At 40.7% G+C, this 23,334-nt stretch overlaps 1 protein-coding gene across 6 annotated transcripts in view; it reads left to right on the top strand.

Annotated features, from left to right (window-relative positions):
* Positions 1-23,330, top strand: part of ctnnd1 (catenin (cadherin-associated protein), delta 1) — a 32,225-nt gene extending 8,895 nt beyond the window's left edge. For 2 of the 6 annotated variants that reach the window (XM_057330708.1, XM_057330707.1), the window contains exons 2-21: positions 2,400-2,551; positions 8,089-8,160; positions 9,322-9,447; positions 9,551-9,831; positions 9,918-10,196; positions 10,285-10,534; positions 10,612-10,834; positions 11,647-11,839; positions 12,538-12,655; positions 12,972-13,128; positions 13,486-13,503; positions 14,903-14,968; positions 15,049-15,176; positions 15,261-15,411; positions 15,507-15,702; positions 15,986-16,176; positions 16,297-16,350; positions 17,200-17,282; positions 17,559-17,613; positions 21,233-23,330. In XM_057330708.1, the coding sequence (XP_057186691.1) occupies positions 2,405-2,551; positions 8,089-8,160; positions 9,322-9,447; positions 9,551-9,831; positions 9,918-10,196; positions 10,285-10,534; positions 10,612-10,834; positions 11,647-11,839; positions 12,538-12,655; positions 12,972-13,128; positions 13,486-13,503; positions 14,903-14,968; positions 15,049-15,176; positions 15,261-15,411; positions 15,507-15,702; positions 15,986-16,176; positions 16,297-16,350; positions 17,200-17,282; positions 17,559-17,613; positions 21,233-21,294 (2,850 nt within the window). In that variant the 5' untranslated portion in view covers positions 2,400-2,404 and the 3' untranslated portion in view covers positions 21,295-23,330. The remainder of the gene's footprint in view (positions 1-2,399; positions 2,552-8,088; positions 8,161-9,321; positions 9,448-9,550; positions 9,832-9,917; positions 10,197-10,284; positions 10,535-10,611; positions 10,835-11,646; positions 11,840-12,537; positions 12,656-12,971; positions 13,129-13,485; positions 13,504-14,902; positions 14,969-15,048; positions 15,177-15,260; positions 15,412-15,506; positions 15,703-15,985; positions 16,177-16,296; positions 16,351-17,199; positions 17,283-17,558; positions 17,614-21,232) is intronic. The other 4 variants (XM_057330713.1, XM_057330712.1, XM_057330709.1 and 1 more) reach the window with 3 other exon arrangements.
* The last annotated feature ends 4 nt before the right edge of the window (positions 23,331-23,334 follow it).

The following is a 23,334-nucleotide window of genomic DNA, read 5'->3' as shown; positions in this document are numbered from 1 at the left end:
GCTTGCTTAACATGGTCAACTTGTTAATAAGCGAGTTGGGCGTATTACGTAGTATTTCTGTGCTCGATACACTTCCCCAGCGATCGTACATGTTACGGAAAGTTTTTTTCAAACATATAAAACTGTTTCGTAACAATTATTCTTGGTCTCTTATTGGACAATTCTCCCGGAAAAGCACGCGGCACGCCCACACGGCAGCAAGGAGAGCAGGAGTAGGAGCATGCACAGATGTCACTTTCACTTGTGTGCAGGAGAGAGAGAGAGCATACGTTCGCGAAGTTCAGGTGTTTGTTTGTTCACTGCATTTGGGTGATGAATGTTATATAAATAGTGGATATAATGGTGGATTTGGATATCTTTTGAAACTGATATATGGAGCCGTCCCAGCGCTAAAAGATCCCGGACATGAACTGCATGCGGTGAGTGAACCTGATGTCTGTGTTTTGTTGGCAATGGGTGCGCACGTGCTTTAGTTCAACCTACCCCTCCCCGCCTGCACGCGCCGTATGCTTTCGGAAAAAAACGTACAGTTGTATCTATCTTTTATAAATGTGATCAAACGAAATACTCTTCGAAGATACGAAGTATGCAATACTACTGTATAGGTACTCAAGATAAATATGAGATTGTCGACAATTTTTTATTGTCAACATTACTAATCGTTGCAGCCCTACTTCCAAAGACTGATTTCTCAATTTGTGTATCTTAATATAATCATGCCCTGTCTCGCCTAGTAGTTCTTCCAAAGGACCTTCACCCTACAGCATTCGATTGACTCAGCTTCCCGTGCATGACATCAGTCTCGGTTCGGAGTGTTTCGCTGCTCTCAGATCAACCCTCCATAGCGTTTTTTCACCTGCTGTTCACACGCTCCGATTGCACCCCACCCAGCTAGCTGGTGCTAATGAGCAAATGCTGCACGAAGTGGCAGAAGTGGTTATTTATACACTACACCACTGATACCTTAAGTTTCACCAAGTTGAACTTGCACAATAGAGCTCTGTTTAACAATAAATTATAAAATGCTGCATGAGATTTTTGGTAGTAGCTTCAACTGTTTTACAATAGCTTGTATTGTAGTCGAAGGGAGAAACGGTTATTATTTGTTGAAGTTGAGGTGTAATGAGATGCAGTTACCAGATGTCACCTGGCTGCAAAAAAGTTGGAAGGGATTTTTGTACATTTGGATTCTTATCAAATTGTCATCATATGAACATGACATTCATTCAGTACTGTGGCGTTTAGGGTTGGGCGATGTCTACCAAATTGGCATCGGACGATGGCTACAGTGAAACATCTCGATGGACGATGACATCGCTCTGTGGCATTTTAAATGCAATGAGCACAATAGTATTACTCAATACCATCATCGTGCATCCTGCTATGGCACTTTGTATCTGTTTTAAGCACGAAAACAATTGTTTCCTTTTTTGTGGTTGTCAGACAGTAAAATGGCCTTCAAAGAGTCTATCACTGAGGAAAGGATAGGTTGTGGTTATCCTTAAGCTACGATACGGTTGTGTGGAGCCACTCTCGAGTTGAATAGACCATGGTTCATTCCTTGTTGTGTCTGCACTCGTTATTCCTGCCTCTACACGATCTCTTGACACACACACGCACACGCACACACACACACACACACACACACTGAATCTATCTGTAAGCTTGAAACCGGTCTGGTTTCCTCCGTGTGCCGCCACTAAGCAGTGACGGCGTGATCACGCCTGCGTCTGAAGAGCTTTGTTAGCACCTGTCTCGCTGTCTCTTCGCAGCTCAGGAGCCCTGGTTTTATTTTCTGTCTGTCATGTTTTCTCTTTCTCTCTCACGTTTTCCCTTTTTTGTGTCTGATGCTTGATTTAGCTTCTGCATGGGTCATGTGGTGCACACCTTCTTAAGCAGGGCTCAACAAGATGGTTTTTAGATTTATACTCCGGTGACAACATTTCATTGGTTTTTAATTGTTGCCTTCTTTCTAAAGAAAAACTGAATTGAATTTAACAGGGATAAAGTAACTCCTTGGCAGCTACTGGAAAACAATCGCACATGGTTCAAAATAGTATTGATTTGTTTATACTGTTATGTTATGCCAACGGATGCTCCCAGACGTCTTGCGTTATGAACAAAACCGTTTGCCTACTAGATAACATTACCTTGGTGATATTCAAAACTCGCAGAATTCCCAAAATGGCAATTAACATCGGAAAAATCATATGTTTGCATTCGAACCCCCTCTTCCATCATCACTATTGTTGAGCCCTGTTAGATTTATAATTCTCTGTGTAAATTTCTACAGGACTGCCTTGAGCACATCTTTCTGTCTTCAGTACACGTGTGCACTGTGCAGGCACCAGATCTCCTGACGTGCGTGTGAGTGTGTAACCCTGTCCTCTTTCTCTCAGTGTGTATGGAGCAGTGTGAGAATGCCGCATCACTCTTGGCCTCCGTGCGAGAGCAGGAGATGCAGTTCGAGCGTCTGACTCGAGCTCTGGAGGAGGAGAGGAGGAGCGTGGGGCCCTCCGGTACCCTACCCCGCCCCCTCCCTACCCTGCAGGTAACGCCCTTCCAGCCAATCACCAAGCAGCAGGGTACCCCGCATCATCACCCTGCAATATCTCACTCATGTTCTACATCATCTCGCCCTTCTTTCCCAACCGCGTCATTATGCGCCCTTCAAGGAGCATGCAGATTTACTCATCCACCAAAAACCACCATTATGTTTCCATTTGCATCCTTTCCTCTTTGTCATTGTGATTATAATGTGTGACATCACAGTCCTACAGTGCGCATTGAGTTTTTTAAACCACATTTTCCTTGCATGGTTCTTTGTTTCCCCAGTTCATGCTGCATTTGTTCTCTCTTAAATTCTAACGTTTATTTGTCTTGTCATGTTTCTGTCATCCGTCACAAACGCATGTCTGTACACGATACGAGTGTTTCTAACCCTCTGTTCATCGGAAAGAAAGTCTTCAATGAAGAGGAATTTTGTTTATTTGTTGTTCCCTCACTGGCCTCATGGTCAATGTCTCACTTATCACAGAAACTTTCTCAACACCCAAACCTACTTCCGCTGATGTCTGTGAATAGAGATAACAAACCGGTTTAGCAAGTCGAGTCTCCCTTGGGTTTAGAAGAGGATTTCGGAAGGCACTGTCTTTCGCTGGAAGTTGCTCGAGATGAACGTGTTAAGTCTTAATCAGAGTTTTCTCGTCTTACTTCAATGTTCCCAATTCTGTGTCCCACATTCAGAAAGAGTGGAGTCATTTGATTGGATACATGATCAACTCGGACACACCCCCCTTTCAAGGGAGTCGACTATGTGTGCATGTGTTTCTCTGGTCTCAAATGTGTTCGATAAGCCCTCATCTCCCAAACTTGAAGACAAACTGAAGGAATATTTCAGCCAGTTATAAAACTCATCCTTACTTTACTCTTGTATGACCTACTTACATGGACCTTAAGTGGAAGTTCAGCAAAATTCCATGTAGAATTCCTTTCGACAATAATTGGTAAAATCAACGTAAGTGTCTTTTTAAAGGAATAGTTCACCCAAACGCATTTTTTTTACATTTTTTACCCTCACGTTTTTTTGTCCTACTTTGCAGTATAAATATCTAAAATCTTGATAAATTTTCTTCAGAAAAAAATTATCTGAAGTTTTTACTATTATGAAAAAATCTAAATTAAGTGAGATTATGCCTAAAACGAGCAAAACAATTGCCAATAGGATAAGTAAACCTCTTTATCAAGTATTTAATTCAAGGTTATTTTTCCTACCTTATAGACCAGTGGTTCTCAAACAATGGTACGCATACCACTAGTGGTACTTGAAGAGACCCCTGGTGGTACGTGACACAACAGAAAAGTAAAAACTCTATATTTGAATTTACATTACGTGTTTTAAATACAATTTCAAATGTTTAATACATGATAGATAAATACGGAATACATATCAGCCTATGTGCAATTTTAATATAGTTGTATGAATTATTGTTTATTTATCATTGGTCGATGTAACTCGGGCACGTGACAGACAGCTCAAACACAGAGCGGGAGCAGACAGACGCTTGTGAGTCTCTCACTCTCTCTCTGATGAGCTGCGTGTAAATTAAGCTTCTTATGTATTTCTGCACTTGAACCGCTGTTGTTGCTGCTATGAAGCGCTTATTCAACACACGTCTGCATCTACTCGAAATTAAAGCCACAATATGGAATATTTGGACCGCTAGATGGCGCACTTTCGAAACAACAACAAAAGGCAAAGCTAAATGACGTTATGTAGGTGAGTGGAATTATGGGACATGTCGTTTTTACCATCCAGAGGCGTATGGAGATCGCCCATCATGTTCACGGACGAGGTAATGAATGAATTTTATTTTATGTCATCGTAATGAATTAGCTTGCAAGAAACGTGGAATGTAATGTTACGTTAGCCCGCGACTGATATTGGACGTTGTCAATTGATTTGGTAGCCTAATGCTACACCGTTTTATGTGTTTAAAAGAGTCATACAGTCGTTGTTTAAAAAGTAAATTTGAATTAACCCACAATATTTACAAGTAACGTTACTGGCTACATATTTTTGTACGATATATACTGTATTTCATAGGGTAACTGCATTCATAACTATTCAAAAAAATGTGCTTACCTGTCTATTATAACACATGCAAGAGCAGAGTCTCTGTCGAGTCTACATCTCGCTCTCTCCATTTAGAAAACGCCACGCCGATATAATCCTTGTTTTATTTATTTGTTTGTCCGTAAACCTGCTTGCCTCATTTGGCCTACGTTTATGCTTTTTTGGGTTTCCTTTACTCGCCAAAGAGTAATCGTGATCCATAATAACAGAACAACAGATGCTGTGTCCCAGATGCTGTATAACCATTTCCGCATTTGCGTGTTGCCTAGTTTCTACAAGCTGAAACTGAAGGTAGTGCGGAGCACCGGATATTAAGTCACTGATATGCGACAAATATAAGGGAGACAAGGGTCGGGCCATTATTTTAAATAGGAATTTCTCTGGATTTGCACATTCTTGGGAACATTTGGGATAATGTAAGTACACAACTGTATGAAATATATCGCACTGTGCGATTGATTTTTGGATATTTCATAACAAAATTATTCCATATTGTGGCTTTAAATCAATGAAGCGTGCCGTGTGTTGCAATTTAGTTTTGTGCACGCTTTGACAAGAGCTTCTGCTTGTTATATACAGCTGTTGTCTTGATGTTTAAGTATACGTATATTCATTTATCTTCTGTGTTAAATATTCTTTCCACATTGTTTGTCTTTAATATAGGTTTGTAGTCTTTCTGCAAGTCCCCACAAAGTTAATAAATCCCCCATAAAAGTCATTTACAGAGCCCTGTTTACTGTGCACTACAGAAGTGTTTTGTGTCCACTATTACTGGAACATGGAAAAAACATGTTCTTTAGTTTGAAAACAGCTAGTAAATAAAAAGTGTTTGTATTATTAATAATACATTAGAATTGGAGGACCAGGTGTCAAGATAAAGATTCGCAGCTCTATTAATTTGAGTGTTTATTCATATGATTTTCTATGGTGGTCATAAAGTGGTACTTTGCAACAACTCATTTTATTGAAGGTGGTACTTGATCTTAGAAGTTCAAGAACCGTTGTTATAGACGGTTTCAAAGTGACAACATAAACTAACGTTACTGCGCATGCGCGCGCGCCTGAGCCCCAGTTAACTTCCGGTACACATTCGCAAATAATAGAGTGCCTGCAAATTATTTCTGACAATGAGCAAAAGAAACCGAGAAAAACCGTTGGATGGCTAAACTTGTCTCTCCAATATTTTGAACCTAGACTGCGATACCAAGCTCAACCGCTAGATGTAGAATGTTTTTCGGGGAAAGGACCCCTTAGATGAGAGATGCATAGAGCAGGGGACCCCCTTATACTAAATGTGTAACCAGAGCTATTTAAATAGAAACAAGCCTTATTGTCACAGCAATATTATGTTAAGTCATTACATTAGCACTATTATGCATGTTATTGTTGCACATAGGCTACATACTTTTCTGTGTATTATTTTCATTATTGATTATTTTAAAGGATTTGCAGCATCATTCGTTTTAATTTTACTGTGAGATGGACAATTTACTTGTCCTGAACCTTAGATTTATTTACTTGTCCTGAACCTTAGTTGTTATTAAGGCTTCAATGAGATGACTGACCCTGGTTAATGGCACAAACTCTATTCTAGTGGAGGTAGACGTTGTGTCTGTATGCGAAAGAAATCAGTGCAGATTTTATGCATTCTGTTGTAAAAGCAGGCCGTTTTATTAAGTGTCATTCTTTTTTTCTTCTCTGTGTGTTGCAGAACACACTGCTATTTTATAATTCTGAGCTCCATTGTCTTTCACAAGTTTTTTTTCTGCAGAGCATCATATCAGACTAAGGAGAGCAACATGCAACGAGTCTGCGTTACTTTTGGCGCAACATGTTTGAGGTGCACCATCAGTACACAGTGCGCGTTTCGTTTATTTTAAAAGCGTACGATAGTTTTGTCAAGAGTTTACAATGCAGAAGCGTTGTGGTGTCATTTGCCTGTCAAATTAGCGCTTAGCTTGAACAAATTTGAACAAAAGTTCAGAAATATATGAGAATGCACTTTATTTGCATGCAACTCCTTTCATGCGTACTCTGAACTTATCGGAAGGGAGACGATGAAGCAGATGTAACGTTAACTTTCTTCTATTGCTTCTGCTGCCTGAATGGATGCTTAAAGAGAACATTGGTTGTAATATTTCTGTACCCATGCTACATTTTTAACAAAAAGTTGCCTGTGAGTAAATGGTAATTTGCAGACCCCCTAGGGGCCGCGGACCCCCGGTTGAAGACCCATGCTTTAAGTGATACAATCTTTGTGTGTTAAAGGCAAAAATGTAAGTAGTCTGCTGTTAAGCTGTCCCTACAAAATGGCTTTCAATGTTTCATACGTGCTTGTGTACATTCAAATATGTCATATCAAACTGGCAAACCTGCTGTGGCTTAAGTTAACGTGTACTATTTGAATTGAACCCAAGCATAAATGTGAACTCTGGTGAAGGAATACTAAAGGGACAGTTCACCCAATATTGAAAATTCTGTCATCATTTCCTCGCCCCTTCTTGTTCCAAACCTGTATAAATGTCTTTGTTCTGCTGATCACAAAGGAAGATATTTGGAAGATCGATAGTAACCAAACAGGTCTCATCCCCCATTTACTGTCAAAGTAGGGAAAATAAATACAATGGCAGTAAATGGGGGTTGAGATCTGGTTGGTTACTGACATTCTTGCTAATTTCAACCTGAGGGTGAGTCAATGATAGATTTTTCATTTTTGTGTGAACTGTCCCTTTAAAGCACTTCAATCCTTCACAATACCTTTTTCACTCCCCAGTCCCTCCTATCTCATCTTTTGTCTCTTTCTCGCACGAACACACTTGGGCACATAAAGATAAGAGTCCTGATGTTGTTTGGTATGCAATGACCAGTCGTATCTCCTCTGTTGACATAGTTGTGTGGATATTAACATGCAGAGCAGACTCGGATCCTACCTGCTGACAGGTTCCCACATGCCTGCCTGTCAGATGAGATTACGGTCATCCGTCACGGCTCCCTCTGTGGACTGGGAATAGTACAGCAGCCCCCGTTCTGTATGGTTTGCGTGTAGAGAGTGTGTGCTATAGGTTGTAAGTGCTGCATGCCATTGTCGTGTAGATGCATGAGTAAAATTCTCTAGGTAGCAGCGGTCAACCCCTTCTCTCATTCCTGGCGTTCATTCATTCGTTCCTTCATTATTCTTTTTAAACGCAGTCATGTTTCTCTTTTGTGATGGTGTCATTAACTTGATTCACATGGTTTTTTTTGTTAAGTCACCCTTGCATGGACATTGTTTTATTTGATTTAGGATTTTGCACATTATGGTGTTTACTTTGTGTCCTGCTGTAGCCGCTGATCGGTCTGAATGTGTCGCATTGTTAAGCGACATGATCGCTGGCTACTTGAACGCAATCCTTTTTATCTGTTGTGTGTGTGGTTGTATTGTAACCATTCTCTCTTTCTTCCTCTCTGTCTAGAACGGGCGTGTCTCTGGTGATGCAGAGTTAGAACGGCTCAAATTAATTGAGGGATACATAAACGGGACACAGGTTAGTAAGTTTCTCTCAATGTTTTGATTGAGACTTGGGGATAGTTCACCTAAAAATGAAAATTCTGTCTCACCCTCAAGTTGTTCCAAACGTGTTTAAATGTAATTGTTCTGCTGAGCACAAAGAAAGATATTTGGAAGAATGTTTGTAACCAAGCAGATCTGCGGCACTATTGACTTCCATAGTAAGGGAAAACAAAGTCTGAGGTAGTTAATGGTGCCCCAGAACTATTTAGTTTCCCACATTCTTCAAAATATCTTCTTTTGGAACACTTTTGGAACAATTTGGGGGTAAGTAAACGATGACAGCATTTTCATTTTTGGGCGAACTGTCCTTTTAATAGTGTTTTTGGGTGTGTGTCTGTCTACCTTTTTACATCGGAAAAATATAAAATGAATAAATATTAATCTTATATAAATATTAATGTTAAACTAGACAAAGTTATTAAAAAATATAAAATAATGTAATAAAAACAAGGAATGTTAACATTAAAAACAAAACTTTTGCTTTATATAGAAAGGCACGTATAGCTGTCAAACTAGATTTAAATAATTAAAGGGTGGTTTCCTGGACAGGGATTAGACTAGTCCTAGACTAAAATAAATGTAAGAGCTGTCCAAACTGAAAACAACTTGCTCTGATGTTGTCTCAAAATGCACACAAGTAATGTTTTTAGTAAGGCATGTTTGTTAAAACTACTTAAATGTTTTAATTAAACTAAGGCCTAGTCCTGGTTTAAGATAATCCCTGTCCGGGAAATCGCCCCCATATGTATTTATTTATTTTTATATATGGCCCATTATTATTGATTGTTTTCAAGACAGATTGACACATCCTCTGCTTTTTGGTAAACTTACTTAACATACAACACTGTTGAAAAATCCTAACACAAACATATGTGACAATGAAACACTCTCAACTAGCCGAATTCTCTAAAGCTGACCTCAGACCATCCTAATTGTTGATCGACGCGTTTCCACATGTGAGACGCTCTTTGCATACTTCGACACATATTGAATCCTCTATTTCTGCACTTGTTAGTGTCGTCATCGTACACCTGCGAATGCTCTGCAACCAGATGGTGTGTTTGTGTAAGAGGCCGCACTTCCTGTTGTTGGCTGCTGCTCACTATTGTTCTTTGTTTGTGTGTCCATGCTACAGTACAGAATGTTGGACCCTGGTCATATTGTTGAGTCGGTCATGGTGGAGGAGGACCCTCATGAGGTGATGCCAGTTATTTCACACGAAACGAGTGATGATGGAACCACGCGGCGCACTGAGACAACAGTAAGTTTGTGCACATTTCGAATCTTTGCAAACTTTCTCCACTTACTGTCTGCTTTTCCTGAGAAGCTGGATGGAGAATAAGAGCACTTTTTTCTCACATCAGGTTAAGAAGGTCACGAAAACGACCACCACACGAACAGTTATTCCTTCTGTCTCGGACACGCTCTCACTGGACGGCACTGGTTCAGTTACCGGGATGAGTTATAACAGCCCAATGGATCGTGTGTATAGGCCACCGGGCGGCCCTATGGATTACCCTACTGCTACTGTACCACGTAACTACCACTACGGACCACCAGGTGGCTATGACGAGTACCGCAGTGGCCCGCCTTCAGAAGTCTACGCCAGCCTGAGCCGAGGAACTCGTATGGATGACCGTTACAGGTGCGTTTCTGCTTTCAAAATGGGAAGCCTGAAATTCCAGTGTGACTGCTTGTCGGTATAACAAAAATTCGGCCATTGTCCTTTAGGCCTGTGGATGGCTACCGCACGATTGACTCCGCCTACCGCACTCACAGCCGGCCACATTTGGACCCATACGCAGCCCAGCCTCAGGTGGGCCGTTTGGGCAGCGCTCTAGAGATCTCTGGAGCTCTTCAGCGGTTTGTTCCAGAGCCCTACGGCCTTGAAGATGACCAGAGGAGCCTGGGATACGACGAGCCTGATTACAGCATGGGGGTGCCCATGCATTACAGCACAATGCCCCGGTTAGCGCATGGGCACCATGCCCCACCACCACGTAGGACAGGGTTAGTGTGAATATGCGTCGTCAAGAATTGTTTTTTTATTGAGCAACGTCACTGAGCAGTTTTTTCAAATTGTTGTTTTTCTCCTCAGGTCATATGAGGGCACTCTGGATGGCGATATCTCTGGAGCTGGTGATATGTATTGGGGAGGAGCCCCATTGGCTCAGGGAGAAAGAGGCAGCATGGCGTCATTGGACAGCACTCTGCGCAAGGGCCCCGCCCCCACCACATGGAGGCAACCTGAGCTTCCTGAAGTCATCGCTATGCTCAACTATCGCCTGGACCCTGTCAAAAGTAACGCTGCAGCTTACCTGCAGCATCTCACCTTTAAGAATGATAAGGTTGGCTGGATGCAATTCCTCGACACTCATTGGATCCAGTTAGAACGTTTTGTCAAACTTCATTTGTCTTTGTTCAGGTAAAGTCAGACGTTAGACGGATGAAGGGAATCCCGGCTCTGGTATCAATGCTTGATAACCCAAAGAAGGAGGTGCATTACGCAGCATGCGGAGCTCTCAAGAACATCTCATATGGACGAGATCCAGATAACAAGATCGCCATCAAGAACTGTGACGGAATCCCCGCTCTGGTGCGGCTACTGAGGAAGACGAGAGATCAGGACCTTACTGATAGTATAACAGGTACAAACTCCTTAAAGGAACAGTTCACCCAAAAATGAAAATTCATTTACTCACCCTCAAGTTGTTCCAAATCTGTATGAATTTCTTTGTTCTGATGAATGCAGAGATAGATTTTTGGAAGAATGCTTGTAACCAAACCCATTGACTACCATAGTTGGAAAAAATTCTTTGTAAATGTCTTTGTTGAATGTAGCAAAGAAAACAGTTCTGGGGAACTTTTGACTACCATTGTCATTTTCCTGCTATGGCAGTCAATGAGTGCATTTACATGCAGTCTTACTCCGATTATGCTTAATAAGCTGATAACGCGAAAGGTCGCGTAAACATGTAAAACTTTTTTCTTTTATCTGGGAAAGCTCATAAACGGCGTAAGCTTAAACCTGCTCGGCAGAGGTAGTTTTTTGCCCATTACTCCGATTTCGAGTTGCATGTTAACGCCTTCTCAGTTTTGTTTATGTGCGCATGTCTGACAGCGCAATAGTAAAAGTCCCAAACGGAAAGAACAGTAAAATAACGCATAAAAATCCGCTCTCGAGAATCATGCAGTTGATGTAGAAACGTCAAAATGAAAAACTATTGTTGCATATGCTGCTTCTGCGGACATAAGAACAGATCTAAAAATACAGCTTCTGACCGTTTTCCTGCTGCAATTTTAATGACTAAACAGACTATCGATGGTGACGTCTCTGCACGCAAGAAACCTGGCAAGTCTCAAACTTCCATGTAAACGCGGTTTTCTGCGCAGCCGGTTTATTAAGTAAATGTGGTCTAATCCAAGTTGCAATAATCACAACTGCCATCCTCTCTTCCAGGCACGCTGTGGAACCTTTCCTCTCACGACTCTGTAAAAATGGAAATCGTTGACCACGCACTGCACGCTCTGTCCGATGAGGTCATGGTACCGCACTCGGGCTGGGAGAGGGGGAACCAGGGGGGTGAGGAGAGCTGCAAACCCAGACACCTGGAGTGGGAGACTGCACTCACCAACACCACCGGCTGCTTAAGGTACATTACTTTCATGCTTTTTATCCGTATGTGTTTCCTGGGAATTCAAACCCACGGCATTGCGAGTGGTTTGCTGTTGCAGGAGCCACTGAGGTACAGAAAGAGATGGGCGGGGGGAAGGATTAGGAAGGGAACTTTTAAATTCATGGTTCATATGGTGAAAGCCATTAAAGGCTGGAGGGGTGTTGTTCTGCTAAAGAATTCCTGTCAAGAAGTTTGTGTTTGTGTGTGCGTGTGGGTGAGGAAGCTGCGTTTTAATGTGGAAGAAAGGAGGGAAGTGCGAAGGAAATGCTTTTGTGTGTGCGTGACTGACCAAGAACCTTTCAGTCTGTGAAAGAAGCAGGACAAAGTTTGGACAAAAGAGAGAAATGTGATCTTAGAATCCACTTATTTCCCTTGAGTGCTTCTCTTTTAAAACTGTCTCTCATCTCTCTTTCGCCTGTTAGGCTTTTCGAAAGCACTCCATTCAGAGGACTGATTTTACACCGCGATTAGATTTAAATGGAGCTAGTGCTGTCCTGCCTTCTAACCCTCACTTTCTCACCGAGCGCCCTTCACTGTTTTCCAGATGTCATCTGTTCACGCTCGGTTACGTGTTTTGGGTGATGCCCCGAGGCTAAAACTTTCTCTGCCCGTTTAATGTTTAGCGACGGTCTGCATGCGGTGTACTAATTAGTTGCCTGACGTTTCTCTCTCAGGAATGTGAGCTCGGAGCGGAGCGAGGCCAGGAGGAAGCTGAGGGAGTGCTCCGGATTGGTCGATTCGCTCATGTACATCGTCCAATCGCAGATCAACTGTAAAGATGTGGACAACAAGGTAACCAGCTAGCTTTCGAGCACAAAACCTGAACCTTTTTTTTCCAGTTTCGTGAATCTGTACGGAACACATCTGTTCCTCAAAGAGCAAAGGCAATAATAGAGAATTTACGATAAGAGCGAAGTGGGAAGAAAGTATTGTCTGGAAACATGCATTATGCCGTGATAGAAATGGTTAGTAAGACCCAGTTCCTTTTTTAACCTCCATAAAATAAAGGCGTGAAATTGCATATTACGCTCATATTATTTGCGTTAGTTGACTTCTTTCTCCAAAAATGTTATAGTTATTTTAAAGTTGATATTCTCTCTCTTTGCAGCTGATAGAGAACAGTGTGTGTCTGCTGAGAAATCTGTCCTACCAAGTGCATCGAGAGATCCCGGGCTGCGAACGCTACCAAGAAAGCATGCCTGTCAATCAAGGCCCCGCCCCTTCTGCCCAAAAGGGGGGCTGCTTCAGCTCCCGAAAGGGCAAAGGTGCGTGTCTGATTAAGATTAAGGAAAAAAACTCTGACTAATTAAAATGAGGAACTCTCAAATCTAGCGTTATCTCCGTTTTGTGTAAACAAAGCTAAGAGGCCACATTTTGTTCTGTGTCTTTAACCCTTACAAGTATGTTATACCTGTGAGTTTGATACGTGCCAGATTAAGTTTGTTTACACAAAATGATCAAGCATGCATGTATTTCGTTTGCTGTGGATTTGATCATTTTATGGTGGCTGGGGCACTGTTGCATTCATTTTTATATACCTAAAATTGGTCCTGTCCTCTTATTCTTTTGTATTTTCTCATCTGTCTTTATCTGCTCTTTTCTTGCTTTTCGTATGGTAACAGATGAGTGGTTTTCCAAAGGTAAGCTCTTTTCTCTCTCTTTGTTTTTAACTTTGCTTGCTTTCATAGAAATCATATCATTGCAATCCATTATTACCAATGTCATGGGTTCAAGTTTAGAAAATGGATCTGAAATGGGCAAATAAAAACGTTTTAGGGGAAGATAACTTATTTCAATCCCATTTCTCATTCGTTTTATGAGCTGCACTACTTGTGTAAAGTGAGGAGGCAGATAAGGGTCACAGTCACACAAACAAGGTTTTTATTGATCGGAGGGAAATAGAAGTTGAACAAGTATCACTGACAACTGAAATCTGCCTACATAGACAGCATTTAAAGGCATCATGAAGCTTCAAATAGTAGATAGTAGAGAAATGCTGCATTCTAAAATTGACCAAATTCTGAGGCAGATTTGTGGTCCTCTTTTAAATGGGAGGCAATCCCAAAATGCATTGTGGTAACTGAAACCAGTCATAGAGACTGTAACATTCTAAGAACATTTTAAAATTAAACTGTGACTGTGGCCCTTAAAAGGATAGTTCACCCAAACATTAAACTCAAATTTCTTCCTCATGCTATGAGGATATCCTATGAAATCTAGTCATGAGACACACAAGAACCATTGGCATATGACGTAATCAACATGCCGCCGTATATAAATTTGTTTTGATATCAGTATCACTAAATAAGCTTTAAATGTTACGTATTTTCACAACCCGTATTGTTTCAAAAGAGATGGCTTTCTGAAAATGCTGAAGCTCCACAAAGCACGTGTATAATAAGATAAACAAAAGGTTTGTTGCTTATTTTATGTTCAATTTAAGAATTTCATTTTTGGGTGAACTATAGCTTTAAGGGGACATTTCGACCAAATTTTAAGAATCTCTCGTTATTTACTCTCCCTTGTGTCTATCCAAACCTGTATGACTTTTTCAGATATTTTGAAGAATGTTGGTGACCAAACCAAAGAGATATTTCTCAGAATATCTTCCTTTGTGTTTCACAGAAAAAGTGTAACATATACAGGTTTTGAGCAATATAGAGGGTGAATAAATGATGGCAGAAGTTTTATTTTTGGGTGAACTGTCGCTTTAAAAAGCTGTCCGCATTTACATGTTTTTCTAGATGTAACCAGCAGAGCGCACCAGAGCACCTCACTTCAGATAAATACATACATACCTCACCATACACATTCATGTCATGCTTTACACGCACTTATTTGATTGCCTGTGGAATTTAATGGCAATCTCTGCTCTGTAGTCAATCATATAAAGGACGTTTTATTCAGACTACCGTTTCTAAACTGTATCACAACTTCACTCCCATTAAGTCACAAGAGTTTTATCCCTTACTGGTCCCTGTATCGCTTTATTTCCCATTGCTCTCCATTTCACTCGCTTATTCTTTCTGATGTGTTCAGGCAAGAAAGATGATGATGGAACCACAGACATGATTGACATTCCAAAGAGAACCACACCAGCCAAAGGTACATTCGACTTCCTGTTGAATTTGAATTCTTACGGCAATAGTTGTGATATAAAATGTAACGATTATGCATTTGTTAAGGTTATGAGTTGCTGTTCCAACCAGAAGTGGTGCGAGTGTACACTTCACTCCTAAAAGAAAGCAAGAACCCATCGGTTCTAGAAGCCGCCGCAGGAGCCGTGCAGAATCTTTGCGCAGGCCGTTGGAGTGTAAGTATACAGACGCAATATTTTGCTATTTAAGTTAGCAGTAGTTCAAGAGATCAGTATTTAATGTCAACTTTCCTACATCAGTATGGGCGGTACATCAGAGCAACGATGAGACAAGAGCACGGCCTGCCGATGATGACGGAGCTGTTGTCTCATGGGAACGATCGCGTGGTCAGAGCCATGTCTGGAGCCCTGAGGAACCTGGCCATCGACGCTCGCAACCGTGAACTGTTAGGTGTGTATGTGAGAGAAATCTCTGCTTGTGAAAGACTTGAATATGATGTTTGTTTTAGAATTTGTGTTTTTAATACCACGTTTGTCTGTATGTAGGGAAACATGCAGTGCCTAACCTGGTGGCTAATCTGCCGGGTGGTGGTCAGAGTCAACCCGTGCGTGGGCTCTCGGAAGAAACCGTGGTGTCTGTTCTCAGCACTATGGCGGAGGTTATTGGGTCCAGCGTAGATGCTGCCAAAACCCTGCGCAGCTCCCAGGGCATCGAGAGGCTGGTGCTCATTAACAAAGACAGGTGGGTTTCTCTTTTTCAGATTAGTTACCGACTACTTGCACCAGTTTCTAATCTTTTTAAGCATTCTTGTTATGCGTTGGGAGTAAGTCGGTGTTTAAGGATATAGGATGGTATCCAAAAGTTTAAAGGGTCAGATACCAGAATGGTGTAATCCATTTAGTTCAAGTCATAGAATTTTGCCGTTATATTGTCTGCTACATAACTCATTTCATTTTCTTTAAGATTTTCATTTGAAGAAGCTGTTGTTGTATGTTTCATTACTGTCCTTGTTCTCACCATATAGCAACCGCTCGGATCGGGAGGTACGTGGTGCTGGGCAAGTGCTGCAGATCGTGTGGGGCTTCAAAGAGCTCCGCCGCACACTGGAGAAAGACGGCTGGAAGAAAACGGACTTCATGGTCAACCTCAATCCTCCCAACAACCCCCGCAGCAATGGGGGATACGAGGACAGCACCCTTCCGCTAATAGACAGGGGTGAGGACACACCCTAATTCCTTTAATGCGTTTACTCAACAAATAGATAGCTGTTTAGAATCTTTGCTGGACATACAAATTGCATCTCAAAAACTGACTTTGTTTGGGTTTCTTTGTTAGGAGGCAAACAGGACAGAGATCGAGATATGATTCCTATGAATGACATAGGACCAGGTAAAACACCCTGTACACACTCGTACATGAATATGCTTAAATTTTAGTTACACCTGCTATTGCAGAGTAAAATGATTTTTCATTACTGACCGTGAAATGAAGTGGTCCTTACAGAAGCTTGCATTCGACTTACTTCTATATTTATTAAGGTCATTATGCGTGACTCGGCAACACATGCTAGCCAAGACACATATATTAAGAAAAAGTGCAGTTACGTAAAGATCTGATGCTGTTATATTAAAAGAAAAATGTCTTGGCCTTTTTGTGAAATTTTTAAAATTCATTTGCTATTATTTTTATGTATACTTGCGAATTTTGGGGGCGAAACACTCGAGAGCTGCACAAAATGTAACATTTTTGGTAACACTTTGCAATGTTGTGTTAAGGTTGTATTTGCATTCGTAAATGCATTAACATGAACTAATGATGAACAAAATCGCTTTTCCGCATTTATTGATCTTTGTTAATGCACCGTGAGCTAACATAAACAATTGTATTGGCATTTACGAACGTAAATCTTCAGTACAACTTTTGATTTGAAAAAATGTTAGTAAATACTAAACTAAACAAAGATGAATAAATGCTATGGTCATGTTATCTATACTTTAAATAATGTAAATAAATCCAACCATATTGTAAAGTTTTACCCAATTTTCTTCATGCAAATTATAATTTTGGGTTGTAAAAGGGCTCAGACATGTCTTTATAAGTGCAAACTTGTGTTTAGTTGTATATCCAGTTCACACCCTGTGCTATTTCAGACATAAACCACTGTGCTAATTTAAAATGTGCGATCCATATGTAGATGAATTGCCCTCAGCTCTTTATTATATTTATCTGTGGTACCAGATGCTTACTCGACGATAGACCAGAGAGGACGGAGGAACACTTTAGACGACACTTTGGATCGTTCAGACAGAGACGCACCTCAGGTGAGGATGTCCACCCTTCCTCACTCACACACAACAAACAACTTGTGTTCTCACTAAACTTCTTTTAAGAAATAACAAATAAACAAATACTGACATCACATCCTGTTTTATTTCACTAAATGCACTTCAGTGGTGTTCGACTCCACTAACGTTCTCTCAAACACTTTTCTTTTATTACTCCACTAACGTTCTCTCAAACACTTTTATTACTCACTTATTCTTCAATGGCCTTTCACTTTCTCTTATTCTCTGCCAATCTTTCTCTTTCACTCTCAGGGAGGAATGTATGGGGAGAGGCGGGGCTCTATGCCTCTGTTGGACACTTATGATGGTTAGGCCACTCCCCCTCCCCCCACTCAGTGCATGAGCACGCATGGTATGTGTGTCCACCTTTTGCATGGCCTTCATGTGTATATTTAAGTTTATGTGCGCTAGAGGTCTGCACCCAGCCCATACCCGAGATTGTTTAACCCGACCCGGCCCGACCATTACAGTTACATTTTAAGCCCGACCCGAACCCTTAAGTGCGTTTAACAGCAAGCTTTGTTGAAATATGCTGCATTTTATGATGGCTTGCGATGATAATTAAACAAATAGCTACATGTAAGCAAACACAGTTTCATCAAGGCACGGCGGCCCCCTCGGCAGTGAACGCACAAGAAAAAAATAAGAAATAGCACAGACTTACCAATAACGAAACTTTGCTGTGGGTTAACGGGTGGAAAAGTCAAAAATCCTTTTTGAACCCTCTGGAACTCGAACTTCAAAAACTGCTGTTGTTGGTTTGAGCGCCGTCCTCTGATTAAAAGTTAGCCGCGCTGCACTGAAGTTCCTCTCGCTGCTGCTGCTACTTGCAGGGATGCTGAGGATACTACGGGCCAGTCTTGGCAGTAATGACAAGATCATAATTCCCTGCATCATTTGGAACTGTAATAAGTTTTCCCTCGCTAATATTTTGCTTTATCGCACTCGTCCTACCATCACCTGCTGTGTTGTGACAACGAGGACAAGAGCGGGAGCACATGCGCAGAACAATTTATGCGAAAAACAGTTTTGTGTGCATTTTCTCTCGTGTTTTTGTGTGGTCACAACGCAGCAAACACGCAAGCACACGCCACGGCATGCAAACATTGTATATAGCCTATATTTTTTTTAGTTACAAACCCGACCCGAATCCGAGGCTATTCATTAAACATTAACCCGAACCTGACCCGAAACCCGCAAGTTTTGGGGTTGCAGACCTCTAATGTGCGCTGGTCTTTGTGGTTCTAACCTTCATTAATGGTATTATTTGTTGTTTTGCTTTTTGTGTATATGGATGCTAGTTTTTGTATTGCGTCCAGTGTTGGGGAAGCTACTTGCAATTTCTAGTATTTAACTGCAGTTAACTACAGGACTGTTGATAAAGTTGAACTAAATAACTAAAGCTAAAACCTGGTTTTTATAATATATTAGATGATTATGTATTTTGATTAAATAAGATTTGCCACAAAAATTGAGGGTCTTAAGGGAGAGCACTAGCATTAAAAGGATACAGTTACAGTAGAGCTGCACGATAAATCGGAAATAAACCGTACGCGATTTGGTGGTGGTTTGCATTTTTTTGTTGCTGCATGGTTTATCAGCAAGTACGGTGAAATGCTGCTGCATCTGAAAGCCAGAGGGCGCTCTCGTGCAGAAACTCCAAATATATGCTGCAGAAGACCAAGGCCCTGTCCCAAATGGCGCACTTGCGGTGCGGATCGTGGACTTAAATTGCGCGTTCTCGCCAAGTCTACGAGTCCGTAGGGTGTCCCATTTGTCTTTTTAGCGCTCAGAAGTCTGCTCGCGAGCGCCTCCTTTGTGCCCTCGATGCGGTCTTCGGCGAAGCCCGCATTTACGCAGACTCCACTGAAGTCCCCTACCCAGGAATCCTTGCGAGCGCCCAATCACAGAACGGATGGGAGGAGTGTCGTGGATGTCAGACATAAGTAAACATGACGGATACATTTTTAAATGTATGTTTTGATAAAATTCTAAATTAATTTATTAATTAGTTACTTATTCATATTATTGCTTATTTATTTTCTATTAAGCCAGCTATTCAAGAATAAAAACTTTTAATGCAGTGCATTTTCTTAAGGTAATAAGCCATGTTTTGTTGTAGATCTATATCTAGTTGTCTCTGGGCTCTGTAAAGCTGAACAACACAGCTTCTGTATTATAGAGAAATATTAAATAACAACATATATGCATATTAAGAAGTGTATACAGAAGAATAGTGTATACAAATAAATACATATACATAAGCAGTTGCATTTACGTCATGACAAATTAATAAGTATATTACAAACATAAGTATCTATTGTATAATGCTCGGGTGGTATATCAACATATGAAATACTGAACAATAAAAACCGGCAGCTCCAGTCCCAAATAACAACAATGGGACAATAAGTGGTCGACTTCACGAGGTGCTGCTCAGACTGATCAGCGAATGACAACAAAGTACCGCGAGAGTGATTAGAAGGCACCACTTGCTCTTTCTGGTGTGATGACCTCAAGTCTGTCCCAAAATGCACTCCCATGTACCCTTGTGGACTCGTGCCTAGTGCCCTATATGTCTGCACTTCCTGACGTCACCAAGTGTGGACTCAGAGGAGGTCCACAAGACCGGAGTGCGCCATTTGGGACAGGGCCCAAAACGCGTAGTTCCAGGAAATAGACTTATTGCGCAGCATGACGTGTACAAATCGGAAGGAAGGTAAACGTTTGTCCGGTCAATGCTCTAGCTCTGTTCACTTCACAGAACAATTGCGGAGACTAGAAGCAGTTAGCCATGTGGCTCTCCCTTTATGCTGATTTGTCTAACATATATCAGACGCTCATAAACAATGTTTTTGTAATATTTGTTTTCCCTATTTTTACATCTCCCAGTAAACCATGACCAAATCGGACAACATATGCTACTGTTGCTTTAGGTAAATAAAATGAATGCCTGTGAGAAAACAAGCTGAATTAATGGATGGATGAATGAATGGCTATGGCAGCAGTGCGACAGGAAAAAGTTTTTCCCTACTTCCGGTCTCTGTCGCCATATTGTGAAATAGGCGATTGCCTATTGGCATCTTTCTGTTGCCTGCTGTCGCTGTTCTTCAAGCCTCGTCGGGTATTTTCATGATAATAAAGTACATTTATAATAATGATGTTTGATGGGTGTTGCTTTTTCAAATGCACGTTATAAGCGAGTCAAACTCGTACTGCTTTTAAATTGAGCAGCATTTTCTACCGATCACAGACAAACTGCACATGAAACATAATCACTATAGACCGGTCGATTTTCGTGATATTTCGGATTAATTTATTGTTCAGTCCTAATTTACAGTTAACAAAACTAATCAAACTAAAAGAATTAAAAACGGAAAAGTTGCACAAACTATTAGCCCCGCCCCAAACTCATGCCATTGGTTGAGCTAGTGTTATGTCCCGCCCTGACAGATCACTTAAAAACGAATTGCAGATTCAGTTGCATTCAAGTCAACTTAAATTATACAGAAATACAAATTTGTAAAAAGCTTCACAAGGAAAGAGCATTATTGCTTCATTTTTGCCCCATTTTAAAGCTTTTGTTTTTAATTTATTTGTGCACAAAATGGCATTTTGTCACAATATACCGTTGGGAAAAGTAACATGCTCTGCTAATAAAAATCTATTTTCGTAATATTTCACTTAGTTGCTCCCCAACACTGATTTCCTCCCCCACACTGATTTCCTCCCCCATGTGTTCGATTTGGTCACATGACCGATGTTTAATGGTTTTATTCGTCATTAAAACAAGCATTTTGCGTTATGCGCACAAATGCTCATTGCAATTCCTTGATGACACGTTACTGAATTATTTTTTGTAATAAAACTGTATGCAAGAAAATACGTAATACTTGACCTTAACATTTCTCTCTTTCTCCCCGCAGAAAAACTGATAGTGTGCATCACCCGTCGTGAGTTTCCTACTCCTGCCTACTGTCCCTGCTGAGTCTCTGATCTCATCACTTCCGGGACCATAGCCACTAACTGCATTGACCCTTCTGTAGTTTCCAACCCACTGTTGTTGCCACTCTTACTCTTCAGATCAATGTGATTGAGAACAGCCACTAAAAATACGGACACTACAGAATGAAAAACTTTTCTTGATTTTGGTCCATACTACTATTTTGTGTGAAATGACAGACTAAGAAACACTAGGGACTAAAAGATCTATTAAGTCAGCTTCTCAAGTTTATAACCGCTGTCCTTTTTTCTTGGATTGCATCTATTAGAACACTAGTGTAGAACGATGTCGGTATTCTTTTCGCTTCGTGTTGCTTTGCCGTTCACAGTAATGCAAAATTACTGCGTCACCTGCAGAAATTATTGTAAATAGAATGTCTAAGTTTATGCCTTGTTGATACATTGTGACGGGCATAAGGCCTCATTTTTGGTCGCTGTTTTCCAAAAGCACTAGATGACCAATTGACTCTCATTTTTCATTTAGGTTGTCTATCTGTGGATGGTCTTGTGAAGTGTCCTGTCTTTAGGGAGGGGTTGTTGTTTAAAGTGTTGATGCAAGCATTACAATATAGGCAGAGGGATCAAATGATTGGGAGATTTATATTAAACTGGTAGCATTCACATGTTTAGCTGAGGACAACTGGGATCTTTAGGACAGCCGTGTGGTTCAGGATCTTCACATTTTTTATCTGTTGTTCCTTAAAGTTAGTTGATAGATCCGGTGGGAAATTTGCAAAGTATTCCAGAGTGGGAGATCTTTTTTGCATATAAATATATATTTTCCATTTGGTTTGGTCTTTGTAACTGGCACTGACTATAATTAGTGTATAAAAACCAAGGACCATATGCATCAAGAGTAAAATAATTTATGTAACTCCCTCCCCCTGCTTAAAACAGCTGGTCCGAGGACAGCCTTTTACACCCAAGACAAATTCTAGCTCTGATCTTCGATCAGTTCTCGTACTTTTCCAAACGTTGCGATTCGAGGCCCAGCTGGTGGACCCAATGCTTTTCTTGCTTCGTCTGAATAATAATGAATGTGTAAATATGACTCTGCGTACTTGGAGTGCCTCGCTTGCTGATACGAGTTGCGCGTGCGGTTGCGTTATGCGGCTTCCAAGAACGCGTGTATGGGAATGTTCAGCCAACCTTCTGCCTCTTGGTTCTAGTGCCTGTCTGTGTAAAGTGAATGAGTGTACATTTAAGGATGTATATGCATTGTTTTTTGTTTCTGCGATCCATAAGTACAGTGCTCGTTCCATAGACTGCATATTCAAAATGCACAGCAAGTCTGCTGTAGATATTTACTGAATGGAAACTCTAGCAGTAGGGGTCGGTAGATTTTTAAAATATATATATTTTTCCCAATGCATTTTAATCCCCATCTGCCTATTTCCAATCTTTCGCAACACTACAATTAATACAGGAGAAAGGTCGGCTGTTGACTAAGTGGATACGAGACAAAAGTCGGAGTCCTGTTTGCTCAAAGGTTTAAGGAACCGATCTAATGTTCAGTGTTGAGGGCGGCAGTCTTTTAATTACAAACAAAAAATGGATCTCTTTCAGGCAAGATTTAACCAGAGTTCAGATTTTGATTCTAGCTTGATAAGAAAATAAGATAAAAGCACATTTAACTATATATACAAGAGAATATTTGTTAATTTTAATTATTTTTTTCTTGGTTGTCTTTTTGCTCTTCCTTTTCTATATTTTATGATTGGGGCTGATTTTTTTTTTCTGGGGTTGTTGTGGGTGAATGCATATGCAATCAGTTTTATTTTTTAAATAAATGCATTTACGGTTTATATCTTTTAATTAAAGACAAAAAGAAAAAATCTGTCGTGCTGTCAGTTGTCATGCTGTTTTTCTGCAACACGTAACAAGTGGATCTTGATTCATTGTTCCTATATTTCAACACTTTACCTTTGGTCTTAAACATTGCACCTTCCTCTCATGGATTGAACATGTAACTTAGCAATACATTTTTTAATAAAACAATGATTTTTTTCAAGGTTCTGATAATGAA

Source organism: Triplophysa rosa, linkage group LG4 (assembly GCF_024868665.1).
Source record: "Triplophysa rosa linkage group LG4, Trosa_1v2, whole genome shotgun sequence".
Classification (NCBI taxonomy): domain Eukaryota; kingdom Metazoa; phylum Chordata; class Actinopteri; order Cypriniformes; family Nemacheilidae; genus Triplophysa; species Triplophysa rosa.
This window is presented reverse-complemented; position numbering and strand designations above follow the sequence as displayed.